General features: G+C 34.5%; 1 protein-coding gene across 2 annotated transcripts in view; it reads right to left on the bottom strand.

The window, feature by feature from the left end:
• The window catches only part of MANEA (mannosidase endo-alpha), an 80,591-nt gene that overhangs the window by 48,129 nt on the left and 6,193 nt on the right, over positions 1 to 26,269 (bottom strand). Inside the window, exon 2 of one of the 2 annotated variants that reach the window (XM_032858148.1) lies at positions 18,194 to 18,772. In XM_032858148.1, the coding sequence (XP_032714039.1) occupies positions 18,194 to 18,734 (541 nt within the window). In that variant the 5' untranslated portion in view covers positions 18,735 to 18,772. The remainder of the gene's footprint in view (positions 1 to 18,193; positions 18,773 to 26,269) is intronic. The other variant, XM_032858149.1, reaches the window with a different exon arrangement.

The raw sequence follows: 26,269 nt of genomic DNA, 5'->3' as shown, positions 1-26,269 counted from the left end.
GAGTATTTCATAATAATAAAGGACTCTATACAAATGATATAACAGTCCTAAGTGCTTATGTACTTAACAAAAGGCCTTTAAAATATAGAAAAATGGCAGACCTGAAAGGGGAAATAGATAAATCCAAAATTATACATCAACATTGCTTTATCAATAAGTGATAGACAAGATGACTGGCAAGCATACAGAAGACCTGAACTATACTATCAAGAACTTTAACTCACATTTATAAGATAATCCCAGAGCAGCACAACAAAGAACCTTTTTCCAGATTATGAAACCAAGTGTTGATTTCTTGAAAGGGTAAAAAATTTTAATTAAATATATTGACAGAGAAAAAAAAAACTATCATAAAAAGAAACTATCAAAAGCATGGATAAAGAGGTAAAACATACAGAATATACAGACCCCATATACTTTAAATCTTAATAAAGGGATAACACAAACAACTCTTCATACATAAAACTGAAAAATATGACATTGATCAGTTCTTTAAAAAATAGAAAAGGACCAAAATCATTCAAGAAGAAATAGATAACCTGAATAGTCCTATTAATGAGCTTGAATTTATAATTAAACAATGAAACCACCAGGCCAAGATGGTTTCAATGGTGATTTCTATCAAATACATAATAGGTAATACTACCATCTCTACCCAACCTTTTCCAGAAAACAAGTAGTAAGTTTTCTTAACTAGTTTTATGAGGCCAAATAGTAGCACTTTATTTTTATATTTTTATTTTTTAAGATTTTATTTATTTATTAGGGGAAGAGAGAAAAGAAAGCACTTGTACACATGAGCAAGGAAAAGGGCCTTGATAAATGGAGAATCTCAAGCAGACTCTGCACTAATCATGGACCCTGATGTGGGGCTTGACCTCACGACCCTAAGATAAGGACCTGAACTGAAATCAAGAGTTGAATGCCTAACTGACTGAGCTACCTAGGTGCCCTGACACACTACTTTAATAACAGAAAAACAAATATATTTCACGGAAAGAAAAACTATAGAATGATGCACCAGCTGAACATGGACACAATCTTTTTTAAAAATTAGCAAATAGGATTTTGTACTATATAAACAACAAATGAGCAACAAATGGAGTTTATTCCAAGAATGAATAAAAGTCAACACTTGAAAATAAATCCTCCTAAGTCACTATATTAAGGCCAAAAGGATTAAACAACCAATAGATTAAAGAAAAAATCATAAGCTAAGTGTTTTCTAAATGCTTAGAAAAGAATAAAACAAAAACATGACATATAAAATCTGGGATATGGACAAGGTGGTGCTATGGGGATAAGCTGACAGCTATAAATACTTACAGTTAAAAGATGAGAATGGGGCTCCTGGGTGGCTCAGTGGTTAAGCCTCTACCTTCGGCTCAGGTCATGATCTCAGGGTCCTGGGATCGAGTCCCACATCAGACTCTCTGCTCAGCGGGAAGCCTGCTTCCCCCTTCTCTCTGCCTGCCTCTCTGCCTACTTGTGATCCCTCTCTCTCCATCAAATAAATAAATAAAATCTTAAAATAAAAATAAAAGATGAGAATGATCTCAAAACCACCACATACCTTTACAACTTAAAGAACTAGAATTAAAAACAAAACAAAACAAAAACCAAAAAAACTAATCCTAAGGCTCGCAGAAGGAAGGAAACAAAGAATAGAGCTGAAATAAATGAAATAGGAAATTAAAAAAAAGAAAATCAGTGTAAACAAAAGTTGGTTCTTTGATGAAATCATCAAAATAAACAAACCTTTAGCAAGATGAGCTGAGAAAACAGGAGAAAAGATACAAATTACTAAAATCAGAAATGAAAATCTAAAAACAGAAATAACAATTATCAGAGAGTACTATGAACAAATATATGGCAAAAAAAATTGGATAGCCATATTAAAATGTCCAAATTCCTAGAAGCCCAAAAGCTACCAAGACTCAACCATCAAGAAATAAACAGTGTAGACTTATACCTTACATATATTAGTAAGGAAAGTGAATCAATAATCAAAAATCTCCCAACAAAGAAAAAAGCCCTGCACCCAGTGGCTTCATAGGTGAATTCTATGAAATACCTAAAGAAGAACTAAATTCCTCTCAAACTATTCCAAAAAATTAAAGAGGAGGGAGTACTTTCTAATTCATTTTGTGAGGTCAGCATTATCTTACTACAAAAGCAAAGACACAAGAAAATTAGACTACTATCCCAAATGAACATTGATGTAAAAATTCCTCAGCAAAATACAGATACCAGATGTAAGATGGTTCAACTTAAGATTTTTCAACTTTATGACAGTGTGAAAGTGGCAGGCATTCAGTAGAAACCATATTTTGAATTTTGATCTTTTCCTGGTCTAGCAATATGTGGTACAATGCATCCTCGTGATGATGGGCAGCAGCAGGAAACACAGCTCCTGGTCAACCATGAGATCATGAAGGTGAACAACCAAAATACTTAGAATCATTTTGTACCCATACAACTACTTTGTTTTTCACTTTCAATATAGTATTCAGTAAATTACATGAGGTTTTTAACACTTAAATATAAAAGAGGCTTCATATTAGATGGTTTTACCCAACTGCTGGCAAATGTTAGAGTCCTAAGCACATTTAAGGCAGGCTAGACAAAGCTATATTTGTTAAGTTAGGCACATCAAATGTATTTTTGACTTATGATATTTTTAACTAACTATGGGTTAGTCAGGACACCAACCCATAACATAAGAAAGAACTGTTATTACTAAAACAAATTCAGCAGTATAATAAAAGGATTATACCACGAATGCAAGGATTCATTGCATTCCCCAATATGTGGAAATCAATAAATGTAATGTAACACATTAACAGCATGAAGGAGGAAAAATTATCTCAATTGATGCAGAAAAAGCATATGACAAAATTCAACTCTTCCATGATAAAAATACCCAAACACTAAGAATAGAAGGGCACTACCACAACAAAAGCTATATATTTAACAAAAAAAACAAAACACCAACAAAAAAAAAAACAAAACCCACAGTGAATAGCCAACAGTGAGATTCAAAGTTTTTCCTAGAGAATCAAGACCAAGGCAGGATGGCTACTTTTACCACTTCCATTTAACATAGCACTGAAACTACTGAGCCATCCAAAAAAAGGGGGGGTGGTGGTGGAGAAACCTTGCCATTTGCAATGATGTAGATGAAGCTAGACTGTATTAAGCTAAGTGAAATAAATGAGTCAGAAAAAAGACAAATACCATATAATTTCACTCCTATGTGGAATTTCAAGAAACAAAAGAGATGAACATATGGGAAGGGGGGGGAAAAACTTAATTTTAGAGAATTATAGAGGTTCTTAGTTATACAGAAAAAATAGGGTTGATGGAGAGAGTGAGGCAGGGGATGGGCTAAATGGTTGATAGGTATTAAGGAGGTCACATATTGTGATGAACATGGGATGTTGTATGTAAGTGATAAATTACTAAATTCTACTCCTGAATCCAGTATTACAGTATATGTGAAATAACTAGAACTTAAACAAAAATTTGGAGGAAAAGAAAAGCATAACATAAAAACAAAAACAAAAAACAAAACACATAGTGCAGAAGGATCTAGCCAGAGCTATAAGGAAGGGAAAAGACACTCAAGGTGTAAAGAAAGTAGTAAAATTATCTGTGTGCAAGTGAAATGATTTTATATATGGAAGACTCTCAAGGCCCCCCACAAAATAAATAAATAAATGAATTAATTAATTAATGAATAAAACGAATAAATAACTTCAACAAAGTAGTAGGATACAAAGAGAACATGGAAAAATCAGTTGCATTTCTATACTACCAATGAATGTTCTGAAAAGGATATTGCAAAAATAATTCCAATATGATAGCATCAAAAGGAATAAAATACTTGGGAATTAACCAAGGATTTGACAGGCTTGTACAATGGAAAGTTCAAAACACTGCTAAAAGAAATTAAGGTCAACAAGAAAAGACACAGGAAAAAAAATAATGTAACCTACAATAGAAAAACCATTAGGGTATCAGTGGATTTCTTTGAAGAAATTCTACATGCCAGTGGAGTGGAATGACATATTCAAAGAACTGAAGGATAAAAATGGCCAGCTAAGAATACTTTATCCAAGAGTTCACCCTCAGATATGAAGGACAAGTAAAAGCTTTCTCAAACACACAAAATGTGAAAGAGCTCACCATTACTAGATCTGTCTTGCAAGAAATACTGAAAGAAGTTCTTTAAGCTGAAATGAAAACAGGCTTATCAGACTCATAAAAACATATGAAAGTACACAACACACTGGTAAAAGTGAAAATAATACAGTCACACATAGAAAACTCTAACTCTATATTAGTAATGATGTATTTATTAACTAAACTATAGTACAAAGGTTCATAGAAAGTTGGAAAAATAACTATAGCTACTAGCAGTTAAATATACAACAAAATGTAGATATACTGTAATGTCAGTTGTATAAAAGGAAAAAGTAAAATGGTGAAGACTTTATAGGCAATCAAAGATAAGCTGTTCTCAGCCTAAAATGGATGTTTTTATACAGTGTTTTACGTAAGCGCAGTAGTAGCCACAAGACCAAAACCTAGAGCAGATCTACAAAAGACAAAAAAAAAAGGGGGGGGGGGCGCTGCTGACTGACATACCATCATGGAAAATAACAAATTTATAAAGGTTGCAGAAACAGGGTAAAATAAAACCAGAAAGCAATTAATAAGATGACATTAGTAAGTCCTTACATATTAATAATTGCCCTAAATATAAATGAATTGAATTCACCAATCAAAAAACACACAGTGGCAAAGTGAATAAAAAACAAGATCCAGCTATGTGGTACCAATAAAAGATCCATTTCAGGTTTAAGGATGCACAGAACACTCAAAGTGAAGGGATAAAAACGAAATATATGCAAATGGAAACCAAAAGGAAGTAGGGATAGCTATCCTTACATCAAAAAAATAGCTAGAAAATCTACAAATACATGGAAATCAAAGAAACTCCTTAACAACCAATAAGTGAAACAACAGATTAAAAAGGGAATCAGTATCTTCAAATGAAAATGGAAACACAACATACCAAAACAAATGGGATGCTACACAACATTTCTAGAAGGTTATAGCAATAAATGCATATATTAAGAAATGAGAAAGATTGCAAATAAACATAACTTTACACCTCAAAGAAGTAGAAGAACAAAGAAAGCTCAGAGTTAGCAGAAGGAAGGAAATAATAAATATCAGAGTTGGGGGGGAAAATGTGTAAGAGACCAGAAAAACAACAGAAAAAGTCAACACAAAGTTGGTTTTTTTGAAAGATAAATTTGACAACACTTTATCAAGAGTACTAAGTAAGAAAGAAAACTCAAATAAATAAAATCAAATGGATGAGAGGAAATTATAATTGACTATAGAAATAGATAGGCTCATAAGAGACTACTATAAACAAGTATATGTGAGCAAATTACAGAACATAGAAGAAATGAATAATTTCCTACAATCCTATAATCTTCTGAGACTGAACCAGGAATAAATACAGAATCTGAACAAAATGATAACATGTAAAGAGAGTAAGTCAATAATCAAAAACCTCCCAACACTGAGCTATGCAGACCAGATCCCTTCCCTGGTGAATTATATCAATGTTTAAGGAAGAATTAAAGCCAATTCTCAAACTTTTCCAAAAAGATGGAGAGAAGGAAACACTTCCAAAGCTTCTATATGAGGCAGGCAACACTCTGACACCAAAACAAGATAATGACCCTACAAGAATAGAAAGTTAGAGACCAATATCCTTGATGGATACAGATGTAATAATTCTAAACAAAATATTAGCAAACCAAATTCAAGAATTCACTGAAAGGATTATACACCAAGTAGTACTTATTCCTATTCCTAGGATTCAAGTATGGTTCAACATATATAAATCAATAATTGTGATACACCAGCTTAATAGAATGAAAAATAAAAAATATATCATCTCAAAAGATGTTTAAAAAAGACATTTGATAAAATACAACATTCTTTCATGATAAAATCCCTCGACAGATTGAGTATAGAAAGAACATACCTCAACATAATGAAAGTAATATACAACAAACCCACAGTAACATCATACTCAATGAAGAGAAACAGAAAGCTCTTCCTCTAAGATCAAGTATAATACAAAGGTGCCCACTGTCACCAGTCTTATTTAACATAGTACTGGAAGTCCTAGCTAATACAATCAGGCAGGACAAAAAAAATCATCCAAATAGGAAAGGAAGAATTAAAACTGTTGTTCTTTACAGATGATATGATTTTATATGTTGAAAATCCCAAAGACTGAAATAAAAAACTATTGGGTCTAGTCAATGAATACAATAAAGTTGCAGGGTATAAGATCAAAACACAGAAATCAGTTGTTTTCTATACATTAACCATAAAACATCTGGGGGGGGAAAAAAAACTAAAGAAAACCACCATTCACAATAGCATCAAAAATAATGATACCTAATAATAAATTTAACCAAGTTAAAGACCTATGAGAACTATAAGACTCTGCTAAAATAAACTGAAGATGACATAAATAAATGGAAGGATATCCCATGTCAAGGATGTGAAGAGTTAATATTGTTAAAATGTCCATGTTATCAGAGTGCCTGGTGGCTCAGTTAGTAAAGCATCTGCCTTCATCCCAGGTCATGATCTCAGGATCCTGGGGTCGAGCCCTGAGTCAGGCTCTCCGCTCAGGAGGGAGTCTGCTTCTCCCTCTCCCCTCTTGTGCTCACTCTCTCTCAAATAAATTTTTAAAATGTCCATGTTATCAAAGCCATTTATATATTCAACACAATCATTATGAAAATTCCTATAGCAGATGGTGGGGGACTAGAGACGACAGCAAAGGAGTAGGGGACCCTCGTTTCATCTGGTTCCTGGAATTCAGCTAGATAGCTATCAAATCATTCTGAACACTGGCAAATTCAACCGGAGGTCCAAGAAAAGAATTGCTGCAATTCTACAAATAGAAATGTGTTCACTTTTGGCAAGGTAGGAGGCGTGGAGAAGTGACTCTGAGGCGATATGTTGGAAGATAAACCATGGGGGAGGGACACTCTGAAAGCCGACTACCAGAAAGTGCTATAGCAGCAGAGTGCAAAATCGGAACTTTCAGAAGTCTTCTCCAGTGAGGAACGTCCCCACCTGAAAGGCGCTTAGGTGGCAAAGCAGGCAGAATCCTAGCTGGGACCGTGTGGTCTCAGAACCTCCAGGGTCACAGAAAGAAGGGGTGTGCATGAATGTATGAATGTAGCAGAGCTCACAGGCATTTGAGCAGGGATGCCAGCTGCAATCAGTGAGCCCAGGAGTGGGCTTTCAGCTGGGTGTTCCCATAAACGACAGCACAGCTGATAAGGCAACCACTCTCCAATCAAGGCCTGGCAAGTGGCAGAAGCAAGACCCTTTTGCATCCCCTGGGAAAAGCAGCACAGGTGCGAACTGTACTGCAGGGTCTGGAGACTCCACACTGGGTGGCAGTATGCCTGAGATCAAAACACTTGGTTACAGGCTGGGCGAGCACAGAGTGCTGACAGAAAACAGGGAGATAAAAGTGACTAACTGCTTTTTCCAGAGAATGCACAGAGGAGTGGAGGTCCAAGATCTTTCAACTCTGGAGATCAGGACACTGCCATTTCTATTTTTATCCTCTAAAGGCAGAAAGCCTTCAGGGAACAAAAGCCACATAGAGAAATCCAAAACCACCTATAGAGAGCCCAGCCCGCTGGCAACAGCAATGCAATTACACCAGGGGCAAAGACACCTGAGAATCAGTGCAAGAGGTCCCTCCCCCAGAAGATCAGCAAGAATATCTGGCTAAGAGAAAGTTTACTGATCACACAGAAATGCAAAATTCCAACACTAGGAGAAAATAGTATGTAGAATTTGGGGTATTTTTCTCATGATTCTTTAGTCTTTCAATTTTAATTCATTTTCCTTTTCAACTAATTTCTTTTATCAAGTCTTTTAAGTCTTTTTTAAATTTTTGTTTTTATTTATTTTATTCTTTATTATATTGTTTTTGTATGTACGTTTTTCTTGCTCTACAATTTTGAGATGTAATTTCTTCTAAAAAAGAGACCAAAATACACCCAGAATCAAGTGTATTGCTCTTTTCCGTTCACCTGATTATATTTTTAACTCTTTTAATTTTTATTTTTGCAGTTACATTCTATCTTTCCAATAGTATTCATTTTTGCATATATACATAGTTTTTTTTTTTTTTTCTATACAGTTTTGGTACCTAGTTTTCTAACAGACCAAAATACAATCAGGATTTAGTGTATCTAGTGTATTGCTTGGTTTTGTTCAAGTGTCTGATTACATATATTTTTTTTTCCTTGTTGATTTCTGGTCTCTGAGTTTAGTTTAATTCTCTGAGGTCATTGTTGCTTTTTTTATGATTTTGTTCTTTCACCTAGTCTTCTCTGGACAAAATGACAGGATGGGAAAACCCCTCGAAAAAGAGAATAAGAGGCAATACTGACTTCCAAGGACCTAATCACTGTGGATGTAAGGTGACGGAATGATCAGAATTATTATTCTGATTATAAAGATACTATATGGACTTTAAAAAGCATAGGAAACACTAGAGAATCCCTTTCTGGAGAAATAAAAAAAATAATAAAATCTAATGAGGTTGAAATTAAAAAAAAAAAAGGGGCTACTAATGAGATATGATAAAAAAAAAAATGAGACTCTGCATGCCTGGGTGGCTCAGTTGGTTAAGCGTCTGCCTTCAGCTCAGGTCATGATCCCAGCGTCCTAGGATCGAGTGCTGCATGTGGCTCCCTCATCAGTAGGGAGCCTGATTCTCACTCTCCCTCTGCCCCTCCCCGTGCTTGTGTTTTCTCTCTCAAATAAAATCTTCAGAAAAAAAATTTGAGGCTCTAACTCCTGGGAGTAATGAGGAAGAAGAGAAAATTAGTGATATAGAACACCAAATGATGGAAAATAAAGAAGCTGAGAAAAAGAGAGATAAACTACCAGATCACAAAGGGGAGAATTCGAGAGAGAAGTGAAACCCTAAGACAAAACACTTAGAATAATTGGGATCCCAAAAGAAGAGGAAAGAGGGAGGGGTGGCAGAAGGTATACTGGAGCAAATTATAGCTGAGAACATCCCTAATCTGAGGAAGGAAACAGGCATTCAAGTCTAGGAGGCACAGAGGAGTCCCCCATCCCCCCCAAAAAATAGGTCAACACCCTGACATATAATAGTAAAACTTGTAAAACTCAGAGACAAAGAGAAAATGCTGAAAGCAGCTCAGGACAAGAGGTCAGTAATGTTCAAGGATAGAAACATTAGACTGGCAGCAGACCTATCCACATAAACCTGGAAGGCAAGAAAGGTATGGTATGATACTATTAAGGGTGCTAAATCAGGAAAAAAAAAAAAAATACAGTCAAGAATACTTTATCCAGAAAGGTTGTCATTCAGAATAGAAGGAGACATAAAGAGCTTCCAGAACAAACAGAAACAGAATTTGTGATCACTAAACCAGCCCTGCAGGAAATATTAAAGGGGATCCTTAAGCAAACAGAGAACTCAAAGGTAACACAGACCAGAAAGGAACAGAGATTATACACAGAAACTGAATTTACAGGTACAACAATGGCATTAAATTCATATCTTTCAATAGTTACTCTGAATTAAAATGGGCTAAATACCCCAATCAAAAGACACTGGGCATCAGACTGGATAAAAAAGCAAGACCCATCAGTATGCTGTCTGCAAACAACTCATTTTGGACCCAAAGACAACACCAGATTGAAAGAGAGGGGGTGAAAAATCATTTATCATGCTAATGGATGTCAAAATAAAGCTGGGGTGACAATCCTTATAGCAGACAAATTAGATTTTAAGCTAAACACTGTAATAAGAGATGAGGAAGAATACTATATCATGATTAAAGGGTCTATACAACAAAATCTAACAAATGTAAATATTTATGCCCCTAACTTGGGAACAGCCAACTACATAAACGAATAGCAACAAATGACAACAACAAAAAACCCAACTGATAACAAAATAATATAAATGAATTAATAACAAAAACAAAAATGACAAGAGGTGTCTTTAACATGCCACTCAATGCAATGGACAGATCACCTAAGCAGATCAACAAGGAAACAAGGGTTTTGAATGACACATGGGACAAGATGGACCTCACAGATGTATTCAGAACATTCCATCTTAAAAGAACAGAATACATATTTTTCACAAGTGTATATGGAACAATAGATCACATACTAGGCCACAAATCAGGTCTCAACTGGTACTAAATTACTGGGACCATTAACTGCATATTCTCAGACTACAATGCTTTCAAAGTTGATCTCAAATCACAAGAGGAAATTTCGAAAGAACTCAAATACATGGGGGGCTAAAGAGGATCCTACTAAAGAATGAATGGGTCAACCAGAAAATTAAAGAAGTAGTTAAAAAAAAATTATGGATACAAATGAAAACAAAAACACAACTGTTCAAAGTCTTTGGGATGCAGCAAAACCAGTCCTAAAAGCGAAGTACATAGCAATATAAGCCTTTCAACTACACAGCCTAACCTTACACCTGAAGGAATTGGAGAAAAAGCAGCAAATAAAGCCTAAACCCAGTAGAAGTGAATTAAGAGTAGAGCAGAAATCAATGAAATAAAAAACAACAGTACAGATCGACAAAACTAGGAGCTGGTTTTTTGAAAGAATAAGATTGATAAATCCCTGGCCAGACTTATCAAAAAGAAAAGAGAAAAATCCCAAATAAATAAAGGATCCAAATAAAAATCATGAATGAAAGAAAAGAGGATCACAACCAACATCAAAGAAATACTAGGAATTATAAAAACATTCTGAGCAACTATACGCAAACGAATTAGGCAATCTGGAAGAAATGGATGCATGCCTAGAGACATACAAACTACCAAAACTGAACCAGGAAGAAAGAGAAAACCTGAACAGACCCATAACCAGCAAGGAAATTGAAGCAATAATCAAAAATCTCCCAATAAAAAGAGCCCAGGGCCAGATGGCTTCCCTGGGGAATTCTACCAAACATTTAAAGAATAATTATAATTCTGAAAATGTTTCAAAAAACAGAAATGGAAGGAAACTTTCCAATCTCATTCTATGAGGATAACATTATCTTAATCCCCAAACCAGACAAAGACCCCATCAAAAAAAGAGAATTATAGACCAATATCCCTAATGAACATGTATGCAAAAACTCTCATGAAGATACTAGCCAATAGGATCCAACAATACATTAAAAAGAGTATTCACCACAACCAAGTGGGATTTATTTCTGAGCAGCAAAGGTGGTTCAACGTCCTCAAATCAACGTGAATAAAATACATTAATAAAAGGCCAAGAACCACATGATCCCCTCAATACATGCGGAAGAAGCATTTAACAAAGTACAGCTTTTTTTTTTTTTTTTTTAAAGATTATATTTGAAAGAGAGAAGAGGGAGAACAAGCAGGGGCAGAGGGAAAGGGAGAAGCATGCTCCCCGCTAGGCAGAGAGTGACACCCGGCTTAATTCCAGGAACGTGAGATCATGACCTGAGCCCCAGGCAGATGCTTAACTGATTGAACCACACAGGTGCCTCAGCACCCTTTTTTGATTAAAACTCTTTGTAGTGTAGAGATAGGGGTAATATACCTCAATATCATAAAAGCAGTATACAAAAAGCCCACTGTGAATATCATTCTCAATGGGGAAAAACTGTGAGCTTTTCCCCTAAGGTCAGGAACACAACAGGTATGCACTCTCACCACTGTTGCCCAACATAGTACCAGAAGTCCTGGCCTCAACAATCAGACAACAAAAAGAAATAAAAGGCATCCACACTAGCAAAGAGGTCAAACTCTCACTCTTCTCAGATGACATGATACTCTATGTGGCAAGCCCAAGAGACTCTGTCCCAAAATTGTTAGAACACATATAAGAATTCAGTAAAGTGGCAGATATAAAATCAATGCACAGAAATCAGTTGCATTTCTATACACCAACAGCAAGACAGAAGAAACAGAAATTAAAGAATTGATCCCATTTACAATTGCACCCAAAACCATAAGATACCTAGAAATGAGCCGAACCAAAGAGGTAAAGGATCTGTACTCAGAACACTATAGAACACTCATAAACGAAACTGAGGAAGACATAAATGGAAAAACGTTCATGCTCATGGATTGGAAGAACAAATATTGTTAAAAAGTCTACGCTACCTAGAGCAATCTGCACATTTAATGCAATCCCTATCAAAATACCATCAACTTTTTTTCAGAGAGCTGGAACAAATAATCCTAAAATTTGTATGGAAGCAGAAAAGCCAAAGGAATGTTCAAAAAGGAAACCAAAGCTGGTGGCATCATAATTCCGGGCTTCAAGTTCTATTACAAAGCTGTAATCATCAAGTTGATAGGGTACTGGCACAAAAACAGACACACAGATCCATGGAAGAGAACACAGAAACCAGAAATGGACCATCAACTTTATGATCAACTAATCTTCAACAAAGCAGGAAATAATTTCCAATGGAAAAAAGACAGTCTTTTCAACAAATGGTGTTGGGAAAATTGGACAGCTACATGGAAGAATGAAATTGGACCATTTCCTTATCCCACCCACAAAAACAGACTCAAAATAGATGAAAGACCTCAATGTGAGACAGGAAACCATCAACATCCTAGAAGAGAACACAGGAACCAACCACTTTAACCTTGGCCACAGCAACTTCTTGCCAGACACGTCTCCAAAGTCAAGGAAAACAAAGGCAAGAATGAACTATTGGGACTTCACCTAGATAAAAAGCTTTTGCACAGCAAAGGAAAACAGTCAACAAAGCCAAAAGACAACTGACAGAATAGAAGATTTTTGCAAATGCCTTATTAAAGTTCTATAAAGAACTTCTCAATCTCAACACCCAAAGAATAATTAATCCAATCAAGAAATGGGCAGAAGACATGAACAGACATTTCTCCAAAGAAGACATCCAGATGGCCACAGACACATGGAAAAATGCTCAACATCACTTGGCAACCAAGAAATACAAATCAAAACCACAATGGTGTGAGGTGAGATACCACCTCACACCATTCAGAATGACTAAAATTAACACGTCAGGAAATGACGGGCATTGGCAAAGATATGGAGAAAGGGGATCCCTTTCATACTCTTGGTGAAAATACAAGCTGCTGTAGTCATTCTGGAAAACAGTATGGAGGTTCCTCAAAAAGTTGAAAATAGAGCTACCCTATGGACCCATCAATTGCACTACTAGGTATTTACCCCAACGATACAAATGTATTGACTCAAAGGGACACCCACATCCCACAGTTTATAGCAGCAATATCCACAACAGGCAAACTGTAGAACGAGGTGAGATGTCCATAGACAGATGAATGGATAAAGAAGATAGAGTGTGTGTGTGTGTGTGTGTGTGTGTGTGTGTTGTGTGTGTGTGTGTGTGTGTATTTTAAGGTATTATTTATTTATTTGACAGAGAGAAACACAGCGATAGAGGGAACACAGCAGTGGGGAGTGGGAGAGAAAGAAGCAGGCCTCCCACCAAGCAGGGTGCCTGATACAGGGCTCGATCCCAGGACCCTCGGATCATGATCTGAGCTGAAGGCAGATGCTTAACGACTGAGCCACCCAGGTGTCCCAAGAAGATATGGTATATATTTTTATACAATGGAATATTAGTCATCAGAAAGGATGAATACTTATCATTTACATCGACGTGGATGGAACTGGAGGGTATTATGCTGACTGAAATAAGTCAATCAGAGAAAGACAACTACTATATGATTTCACTCATATGTGGTATTTAAAAAAACAAAATAGAGGAACATTAGTGAAGGAAGGGAAAATAAAGCAAGATGATATCACAGAGGGTGGGATACCTGGGTGGCTCAGTTGGTTCAGTGTCTTCCTTCGGCTTAGGTCATGATTCTAGGGTCCTGGGATCAAATCCCATGTCAGGCTGCATGCTCAGTGAGAAGCCTGCTTCTCCGCCTGCTGCTCCCCCTGCTTGTACATGTGCTCTCTGACAAATAAATAAAATGAAAGAGAGAAAGAAAGAACTCCACAGAGCAAGGTGATCTATAAGAGACTCTTAATCATAGGAGAAAAACTGAGGATTGCTGGAGGGGAGAGGGCTGGGGGGATGGGGTAACTCAGTGATGGACATTAAGGAGGTGACAGGATGTAATGAGCACCAGGTGCTTTATGAGACTGATGAATCACTGAACTCCACCTCTGAAACTAATAATAACCTATGTTAATCAACTGAATGTAAAATAAAAATATATTTTAAAAACCCTCCATTATTTAAGCCAAAAAAAGAAAAAAAAAAGAAATTCCTATAGTATTTTTCATAGTAATAAAAAAAAACAATCCTCGAATTTGTATGGAGCCACAAAAGACCCCTGTAGAGAAAAAGCAATGATAACAAAGAAAAACAAAACTGGAGCCATATTTACTGATTTCAAATTATACTATGAAGCCATACTAATTATACAGTAGGATCCTGGTATAAAAATAGGTACTTAGATCAACAGAATAAAATAGAGTACTTAGAATTAACCCCCCACATATATAGTCAACTAATAAAGAATAAGGGAGCAAAGAATATTAATATTCAATGGAGAAAGGATATCTCTTCAACAAATGATGCTAGGAACACAGGATAACCAAATGCAGAAATAGAAAATTGGGACTATCTTACACCACACACAAAAATCACCTAGAAATGGATCAGACTTAAACATTTGGATAGGACACCCAAAGCCCAAGTAAGAAAAAATTAACATGTGGGACTACATCAAACTTGAAAGCTTCTACAATGCAAAAGGAACAATTAAGAAATTAAAAGGCAAATAAGTTATTTGTAAACCATTTAACAGATAATGGGTTAATACCTATAATTATATACATATAATTCCTGTAACTCAATAATGAACAAATCCCCACAAATTATCCACTTAAAAAATGAGCAGAAGAACTTAAGAGGCACTTTTCCAAAGAAGACTTGCCACTGTTGGCATGAAAGGTGTTCAACATCATTAGCCATCAAGGAAATATAAATCAAAACTACAGTGAAATAGCTCTTCATACATGTTATAACAGATATCATCGAGAAAACAAGATAGTTAAGTGATGGCAAGGATGTATAGAAAAGGTAACCCCTGTGCACTGTTGGTGGGAATGTAAATTGGTTCAGCCACTATGGAGAAGAGTATAGAGGTCCTGCTCCCCCCAAAATTAAAAACAGAACTACTGTATAATCCGAGAGTTGCAACTCTGGGTATAAATCCAAAAGAAATTAACACTTTATCAAAGAGATATATGTATTCCTGTGTAACTGCAGCATTACACGACAGCCAAAATGTGTCCATCAATGAGTAAATGGACAAAGACATGGTGATAAAAACAGATAGATGGACAGATATAGATAGATGCACACGTGCATACACACACATGCACATATATATAAGTGTGTATAAAGTGTGATACATATACATATATAAAATGGAATACTCTTCCACCAGAAAAAGTAGCGAAATCCTGCAAGCTGCAACAACATGGACATATCTTGAGAACATTATGCTAAGTTAGACATAGACAAATACTGTCAGATAGCTTGTATGAAATGCAAACAAAACAGAGTGAAATGGTGGTTACCACAGGCTCAGGAGTAGGGAAATGGGAGAGAGGTTGTTTAAGGTACACATATGATACTAATACATAAATAAGATGTGGAAATCTCATACATAGTACAGTGATTATAGACAACAAAACTGTATTAAAAACATTCACTTGCTAGGAGACTAGATCTTCATTTTTTTCCACCACTAGAAGAAATAATAATTATGAGATGCGATAGAAGGACTCGCTAATGGCTACGATGGTAATCAAATGGAACCATTGATATATATCAAATTACTACACTATATACCTTTAATTTACAGAATGTTAAATGTCAATTTTCAATACAAATTATGTAATTCAATACTTAACTGATAAAATAACATACAGATTGATTACAATGTCACTTTTATTTCTATCAAAGGATTTATTTTTCCCATGACACCTACCAAAAGAAATATTTGATCAATAGCGAAACAGTAAACATTTAAAATTAAAATAATTGTATTGTTGACAATGTTTTCAAATAATTCATGTTCACACATATTATGCCATAGTAAAATAATATATAGGGAGAATGGTCTTCATAAACATAAGACAGGCATAAAACTACATATGAACTGAAAGTTTTCTTCCTAATCACAAATAATAACATACCAAGGATGTCATTTTCATATTACTTCTTCAGATAAAATACCTGGGGGTCTTGGGGTTGGGGTGGGGTGAATACTCATTGCATAAAGCTCGGTTTGCTTTAAAAAAAAAAAAAATATCAAACTACCATGGATATCCATTTTTTGTCAAGCACAGAAGTCACAAACAAGCCAACCTTGTAATAAAAAAGCCTTAAATGTGATAGAAATTCTTTGTACAAAATAGTAAAGACATCTGAAAGGTCCTCTACCCAAAAGTAAATTGTAAACTGAGACTGTAGTCAATGCTCTCTGAATTTACCAATCCTATTTCATGTCATATTTTATATCATAGAACATAGAAACTGGAGCTATAAGTATATACATAAATTAAATTTTCTTAAATTATTGGAAAAAATAATTACAGAAGAAAAACAAGTCATCTTGCATACCTGATGTAGATTCACAGAATTCTACATTGTTTTGTTCATGAAATGCCTTGTACATCTCTATATACCTATCAGCTCAATAATGAGTTTGTCCCTTTTTACAGCTATAAAAATATGAGAACACCCAATTTATTCTTGTGGCCCTAGTATTAGGGACACTAATAAGAGAGGAAACATAGCAGAGACATTTTTTATTTTAAAGGGTAGGTTAATAATTTGAAGAATTCTCAGGTACCCAATTATATATTTTTTTTATTAATTACCTGTGGGATAATGTATGTAAATCTATGTAAATGTGTGCAGTTGGAGTGCCAGAAGTTAGAAGGAAGACAAAGTTGAGGGAAAAAGGGAACAAAAATAACCAGAGACTTCTGATCAGTTAAGTTAAAGTGCATACTGTAAATTTTAGAGCAATCATAAAATAAAACGAATATATAGTAAGTCAGAAGAAAAAAATGGGATAAACATATCCTATAAAAAAGAAGGCAGAAAAAGAAGAAAAAAGAATAGGATAGTATAAATAGAAAACAGCAAACAAACATTTAAAATAAACCATATCATTATTCTATTAAATATAAATAAGCACAGATTTAAAAAGCAGAGATTAGACAAGTTTTAAAAAACAGAAAAACAAGACCAAATGATATACTACATGCCAAAAATCTGAAACCGTCCAAATGTTCATCAAGATGAATGTGGAAACAAATTGCTATAATCATACAATGGGGGATTACTACTCAGCAATAATTATAACTCAATTACTGACATAGTTAACAACATGGGTAAACTTAAGAATGATGTGCCGAGCAAAAGACCCCTCTGCCCACCTACACACACACTAGATGATTCTACTTTCACACAGTAAGAGAGCATTAACAACTATTCTACTACAGTGAGAGAAATTAGATTCACAGTTTCCTGGGGAAGAATATGAAGGTGCAAGAGGGAAGCATGACGAAAGTTTCTGGGCTATAGAATATTTTACTTCATGTTGGGCTAATGTTTAAACAGGTGTATACCTTACAGAAACATCACTGAGCTGTATACTTGAAGTGGGAGAATCCAACGTATCTTATGTAGGTCACAATTCAAATCTAAGTCTATTTCTATTTCAATTCTACTCTAATTGAATTTCTAATTCCATTCTAATTTCTAATTCAATTCTTAAATTTCTAATGTTAAATTAGAAATCAATAAAAATATATCCAGAAATGTTCCAAAAATTATAAATTATACAATGCAAATACTATTAAAAGGTGGTTTCCTGGATGTGTAAGTACATACATGCAGCTTAATTTAGAGTTTATAAGTTTAAGATTATAATTAATAACAATGTGAAGAGTAATTAGTAACTTAAATGTTCTACATTTACACACACACACACACAGATCATATATCTAAACACACACACATAAAAATAATTACCAATTGAAGCTGAGTACATTTGTTTCATGTGAGTTTCAATGACAGAAGGATCCCGAGAGCTGTAAATTCCCAACTCAGGGTAAAAGCTGGAGCCAATGTCATCCGGGGGACTGTGCTTCCCTTGTGGATAATTCTTGGTTAATCTAGGGTCCCAATGCTTCAGGACTGGATGGTTCCAATGTATATATTTACCATCAAATTGTGGATTTCCATACCAGCTATAATAAAATACATGTAAATAATAATTCAGAGGTTGTAGCTCTTCCAGGTAAGGTTCAGAGGCTTTGGAAGGTTTCATAGTGATTTCAACACTTTTTAAATTCTTGTTACTTGTTTCACGGTTGATTTTGTCATTGTTTTGGGAATCGAAGCTTTTCCCTAAGCGAGTTTGTTGATGAAGTAGTGGAAGAAGTTCAAGTCCGAAAGGATCTCCAAAAGTAGCTTTATTTGGTCTCAGCATTTTTAAACCCATCATTAGGGAGAAAATAAATAGAATAAAAAGTGACAAAATGATGCAAGTCCTTCTTCGAAACTTTGCCATGATGACATACTTTACACTCCAAAATGGTAAATGTTTAGCTGTAATTTATTGAAAAATGGTAATTAGTAAATGGTATTGACAGTATTTCCCAATGTATTTGAATGAAAACTAAAATCCATAAGGTTCATTACATTGAAAAGTTTTAAAAGTGCAATATATTAGTTGTATCATCAAATACTGATGTCTACAAATCTATATATGGCTAGACTAAATGGTGGTATTTATTTGGAAGTCTCACAATTATATTTTGTCAGATAAACATCTTAGAAATTTTATTTAAGAAAGTATTTTGCATCACTTGAACAGATTTCGTGTATGCTGAATATAGGGAAGGAGTATTCTATGCAAGTGGACTAAAATTTTCCAAATATAAAATTAAAGGCTCATAGTTTAAAAAAGGAAATACTTATGAATAGATTAAAAGCCTAGTCATTAAATGGATTTTCAACAAACTTTTAACTAAAATAATGACTGCACAAGAAGAGAGTAATCACATTTTATGACATTTCTGAAATGAAAAGAAAGATAAAGACTGATCACAAGTGAGAGGTTCCTAATTTAAAAATACATTGCTTTATAACTATGAACACCTTATTGATCAAAAGTTATAAACATGGACTTAAAACTTTTAAAATGGGACTGTGTTTGTATTTCTATGTTTCAATAACTATACACATGTGTGTATAATGTGTGTATATGTACATAGGTATATACACATACGTATGAATAAAATGTCCTTATGTACAAATTTCTTACTAGAAAGGTATTTGGGGAAAAACTGACATTAACTTTATTTATAAAATATGACTTTTTATAATAAACCATGCTGTTGTTATTCTAAAGAATTGTTACAATAAACTAGTCCTAATAGAAAAGACAGATAAATAACACTTAATCTAACCAGTAAGTAATTCTGTCTCTCTCACACACACACACACACACACACACACACACACACAGACTTTCTACAAATTGCTACATCATTATGCATACATGCAAGAAATACTAAGATGAGCAAGCATATTTCTTTTTAAGACTAAAACCACAGATTCCTCTGAAAGTTAACCTTGTTTAATTGCAAAATACATTACACCTAAAGATTAATATGAAAGACATGTCTAGGTTGAAACACATAAACATTCAAAAAGGAAATTGCCAGGTTAAATGCCCATTTCCATCTCTTGTGCCCCTTGCCAATCACCAGCCCTGCCCCTTCGCCTTAAGGAGAACTTGATTTTTGTATTTACCATCCTCTTACCTTTCTTCGTAGTTTTTCCAAAACATAAACATATCTAACCAATTTTAATTTTGTTTTGCCAGCTTCAACATTTTATTTAAGTAGATATGGTATATCCATATAAACATACATACATATATATGCATAGACATACACACATTATTAATATGCATATTAGCCTTCTACATAGATTATATGTTTTACATATAGATATGCTATAAATATGTATAATTAGATATAATTAGATATACGTAAAATATACAAAAATATTGTGGAACAACAATTAAATTAAACCTTCTCTGACACTTACTTGATGTCTCACCTCTTTCCCATCCCTGCATTCCAAAACATCAGTTCTTCCACTCTCATAAAAAAAACCATGAAAATGGAAAGGGATAGGTAGATAGGTCTGGAGAATTTTGTCTTAAAACTGTATTAATCCACTGATTTGATGAAAATGTTTTCATGTCAAGTATTCTCCTTACACTTTGGAAATACAAAGTAACCCTTTCTCTATCGCTCCTAAGACTCTAGTTTAGGGAGTCCCTCCAAAAGTTATTATATTTTATTATTAAATGGATACATTGTGACCACACCAACAAACTAAATTCATTTAAGTATCTCATGCAACCAATCAATAACATTACACATAAACTAAAACAAGCATTATGAAAATAGACGTAGCTGACTCTAAGATGAGAAACAATTAAGTCCTTACTGCTGTTTTTGAGCAAAAATTTCATTTGGTTGAAATATCAACAAAAAGTCTAGAAAACTAAAAAGATGTATAACTCAACTTAATTGAGCAACTCAACTGTGGAAAAACTAGTATGCTAAGCGCCACATGAAATAGACTGATTAGACAGATTTAGTTAGACATAGTTCTTATGTTCAAGGTGCTTAAGAGTCCATGAGGAAGGCAGAAGACACATGCAAGTAACGGTAATTCAAAGAAAGGTGCCAACAGAGAAGTGAAAGGCATATATAAAGCAATAAAATGCCTTACATAAGTTGAAGAAAATGCTTTAGGAAAAAAAATAGTAAGATCTTAGAAGAATGAGTATAATATGCATAGGCTGATGGAAAAGGAAAGGAAAAAGATGGCCATAGTGTTAGAGAAAGTGTGCCCAAAGATATATTTACTGGACGTGAAAGACACATCGTGAAACAAAAAAACCTCTGCAGGCTACAGCTAAGAAAACACGATGAGGAGGAAAAATAAAGCTATAGTGCCATGCTAGAACCATCCTATACCAGAGAAAGAGGAGTTTTCTGGTAAATAGGGGACCACTGAAGACTTGTAACAAAACAGTGCCATAATGAGTTCAGATTAGGATGGAGCACTTATAAAAAATATTCAAGACATCAAACTTTACCATTTTCTCAATCTAATAATCTCCCATTCATAATAATTTTAACATACTCTTTTCCCACATCACGATTTCCAGTGACTCTACAAACATAGATGATCCATCCAGCAGTTTAGCCTCCCAATTATTTGCCTCATTTCTAGAGATTGTTCTTCCACCCCGACTTCACCAACTCAGGTATCATACTCCTCTCTGGATCCAGTCTTTTATACTACTCCAAAATCTTTACTTCTCCCCCCCATTTTCCAAACATAACCTTTTGTGCTTTGAACCCCTCTAGTTTAATAGAACTCATTCTGGCAACTTCTTGATCTTATTGAGATGTCTTATCCACTGAGTCCACTATTTCTGCTATTTCTCCTGTTCTTCATGTTTTGTCTCTAGTGACACAGCTTATCATCCAACATTTTAATTCCTCACTTCTCTCCTTTCTTGATACATACCTGGTAAAACTTCAAATAAATACGTGTGTCTTGACTTTGATTCAGAACTACGGAACTATACATTGGACAAAAACATGCAACCATGCTGATTTTTCACTATGAATTCATGGCCACAAATTTCAAATAAACACTCAAGACCACTTAACTTCCTGTTATCATACTTAATATGTTCACTTTTCTAACCTCAGAATTTCATTTTCATTTTTCATCATAACCACTGTTATGTCACGAATTTCCTTTATTATCTTCAAATAACTAGGTCTTATATAGTTGACCCTTCAACAATGTGGGTTTGAACCGTGCAGATTCATTTATATGTGGATTTTTTTTCTGATAAATATGGCACAGTACTAAAAATGCATTTTCTCTTTCTTATTATTTTAATACCATTTCTTTTCTCTAGCTTACTTTAAGAATATAATATGTAGGACATACAAAGCATATGTTAATGAACTGTTTGTTACCAGGAAGGCTTCCAGTCAACAGTGGGTAATTGGTTGTTAAATTTTTCCAGAGTCAAAAGTTATATGCAGATTTCCAACTGCACAGGAGTCAGCATCCCTAACCTCCACCACTTAAGAGTCAATAGTACTTCATACAATCATACAGGAACTCCCTTATGTTCCCAATAAGAAATTAACTAACCTCCTGGCATCAACTTTTGTCAGCAAATGTTTCCAATTATAATATTTGTTCTGCTTCACTCTTTTTTCTTCTATAGAAAATCTTAATTTTTTGAATTTTGCTCAACTTCTTAAACTGCATTTTCTAAGTTTCTTTACCCTCTTATAAGGCCTGATCTGTTATCTTGTAGTCATTTATGAAATAATTAGCTCATTTCTGACTTTTCTTAGTTGTAATGTGCTTATTCATATCTTGTAACTATTATATTTCTATCTAAATATCAGGTTACAGTTGTCACATTTTGTAAACATGCCTCTCTGGCATGCCTTCAGTGTTTACAAGTATGTTCAAACTTTTTGCCTATAAGGACTTTGTATGAGATTTGACTGATCTTTTTCTGTTACTGAATATTACATGAAATAATTTTCTCTCAATTTTTAGGAGTGTTTTATCATGGTAGTTTTTCCAACCTAATGTTCTAGTGAACTTCTACTGTTTTTGTGAAATCTTTCTATGGCCTTGAGTTTTATCTGAGATCAGCTGGGTTTTCTTCCATTCCCACATTTTTCTGGATGTTTTTATTTCTTGGCTTCTATTTTGTTATTCTGCTCAATTTGAAAGTTATTTCCGGAAGTTACCCTTGCATATGGGGTTTGTCCTGAAAACCAAGATGCTCTAGCCTCTTTGGATAGAAGATTTCAAAGTTCCCCTTCCCCCCTTGCAGCTATTATTCAGACTGGGCTATCCTCCTTTCAAATTAATATCTATATATTTAATATATTCCATAAATAGAACATCTATATTTATCCGTGTTATCAATTGAAGCAGATGCACTATTGCTTTCTTCTCCTTCTTCCAGCACAAACGGAGTTAGAAGTCTTATAGCTGTGAGTGAGCTGTCCCCTTCCACTCATACCTTGAGGTCTATGGGGATAATCTGTTATTTCAGTTTTGTTACAGGTTATTTGTTTTGATTTTACTATTTAATGGTCTGTTTTTAGGATCTCAGAATGATTCAAACACTATACCACTGCTCTTGCCATCACATCTTTAGCAGTATCTTATGAGTTTTGTACCCTGTATTTTTATGACCAGTTAGCTCAAAATATACTCAAATTTCCATTATTGTTCATCCGATGACTATAAGTGTGTTATATTTGGGAGACTTTCTAGATTTTTTTTGTTGCTGATTTATAGTGTGAATCCACTGAAAACATCCCCTGTATGATTTCAGTCCTTTGAAATATGTTGAGACTTGCTTTAAGGCTTAACCAATGGCCAGTTCTGTTAAGTGTCCCATATACACTTCAAAAGGATACATATTCCATAGATAGTGGTTACAGGAATCTACTTGTGTCTACCAAACCAAATATGCTAACCATTTTTTTTTAAAGATTTTATTTATTAATTTAACACAGAGAGAGAGACACAAGTAGGCAGAGAGACAGGCAGAGAGGGGGAAGCAGGCTCCCTGCTGAGCAGAGAGCCTGATGTGGGTCTTCATCCTAGAACCCTGAGATCATGACCTGAGCTGAAGGCAGAGGCTTAACCCATTGAGCCACCCAGGCACACCAAATATGCTAACCGTTTTGTTTATATTTTTCATATCCTCACTCATCTTCTGTGTTAAAAATCCCCCATTACCGTATTTATACCTATAATTTGCATAATTTTAATGTTATGTAGAGACAAATTTGCAGACTGTTTTCCTAAAGTATTGAATCTTACTTTACAATGAAATGTCCTTTCCTTCTCCACTGATGGGTTTTGTCTTACATTCGACTCCAATATTAATATAGCTATAATGGATTTCATTTGGTTCATGCTGGACCAGAGTATCATTTTCATCATTTTTTGTCACCTTAGTTAGCTTTTTTCAAATAGGACATCACTTTATTATTGTTGCTGTTTTTAATCTAATCTGACAGACTGTCCAGTAATTGTAGTATGCAGTACATTTACAATTCTGCAAATATAGATATTTAAATCTACTTCTTACACCCTTGCTTTTTCTTTTGGCCTCCTTTCAAGTTTCATTTTTTCTCTTACCTTTTTATTTTTCCCTATTTGCTAATTTTACATTTACATTCTTTGCTTTTATTTTTATCTTTGATTACAGCATACATTCTCATCAAAATCCAGGATGAATTAGAACTTTACTATGCCTCAACAATAAAAGCACACTTAGAAGACTTTATTTCCTTTATCCCTCCCCCAATTTTGTGCTCCTGTTTGGTGTACTTTACTTTTTACACAAATCTTAAACCCCACCAGATGGAATATTGTTTTACACAGTCAATGTTCATTGCATTTACCCTTTCCTTTGCTCTTCACTTCCTCCTGCATCCCCCTACTTCCATTCAAAACAATTTTCCTTATGGTGAAGAAATTACTCCCTTTAATAAGGCTTTTAGTATCAGCCCGCTGCTAATAAATTCCATGTTAATTTGTTTGAAAATATATTTTGCCTTCACCGTAACATGGATCTATAGACTTCTATATTGGCAATTTTCTTTCAGCACAACCCATTATCTTCTGCCTTTGTTTCTGTTGAAAACAACTATTGTTTTCTGGTTCTTTTCCTTAACTTTTTAAAGACTTTAAGAATGTTTTCTTTTTCTCTGACTCCTTTTATTATTTTTCTCATCTTTGGCTTTTAGCAGTTTTGCTATGGAATATGGTTTTCTTAGTATTTATCCTGCTTATGGGCCCAACATGCTTCTTCAGTCTGTGGGATGATATCTTTCCTTAGCTTTGTAAAATTCTTGACCACAATCTCTTCAAATACTGCTTTTGCCCATTATTGCTTTCTCATTCATTTCTCCTGTTGGAATACATTACTCGTTAGAATTTCACTGTTTTTTAAACATTTTAAAATTTCCCTCATCTCTCCATGTCTCAGTCTGAGTACTTCTGAACTCTTCCAGTTTCCTAATTCTCTTTAGCTGTGATCTAATGTTATTTTACTCTTAGAATTTTCATTTAACTCTTTTCAAAGCCATCAGTTCTCTGCTAAAATTTTCCAATTTCTAATTCTCTGAATATGTTAATTCCACTTATTTAAAGTCCACCTCTATTAACCCTAATTGGATCTTAGGGATTCTGCTTCTTTTGCCTGTTTTTGTTCTTTCTCAACATCTGGTCACTTTTTAGGCATGCTGGACATTTTTTTTTTAATTGAATGTCAGCCATTGTAATGAAAATTTTTAGAGACAATTAAGCTCTATACATTATTTTTTTCCAGAGAAAACCTGTGTTTGCTTCTTGAGGACTGTTAGGGTAGAGGAAGATTATCTTAATCCAATCAGTAAAATCTTCAAACCTGGTTTTAAGTCTTTGTAAATATCTCAACTATTTCTGATTAATCTTACTCACTTACATGCATGGATACTGAATTTAAAGTCATGGGTTTTAACAAGATCCTGCCACTTTCTATTTTCTACTTATGTTATTAGCTTTTCTGCTATTTTAAAATCAGGAGTTTTAAACAATCCTCCCCTATTTCCTCCACAGTCTCCCAAAAAATAATGCATGTTGAAATGACTAAGGAATTCCATCTGAATTCCCTTATAACCAGAGTGTAATGGAAGACTATAACAATGACTCAAAAGTCATATGCAATAAATGAAAAGGCAAATTAGCTACATAAATTTAAAGATATGCATATCTGAAAACACTATTAACAAAACACTATTAACAGTGAAAATACTGGCAAGTTCTTCTACCTCACTCAAAATTTTTAAAAATGCAAATTAAAGCTGTTCCTGGGTGGCTCAGTCAGCTAAGTATTCAACTCTTGATTTTTGGCTCCAATGGACAGTCTCAGGGTTGGGAGATGGAGCTTATTTGAGATTCTCTCTG

This window comes from Lontra canadensis, unplaced genomic scaffold, assembly GCF_010015895.1.
Source record: "Lontra canadensis isolate GAN:19392208 unplaced genomic scaffold, GSC_riverotter_1.0 scaffold14, whole genome shotgun sequence".
In the NCBI taxonomy this organism is placed as follows: Eukaryota; Metazoa; Chordata; class Mammalia; order Carnivora; family Mustelidae; genus Lontra; species Lontra canadensis.
This window is presented reverse-complemented; position numbering and strand designations above follow the sequence as displayed.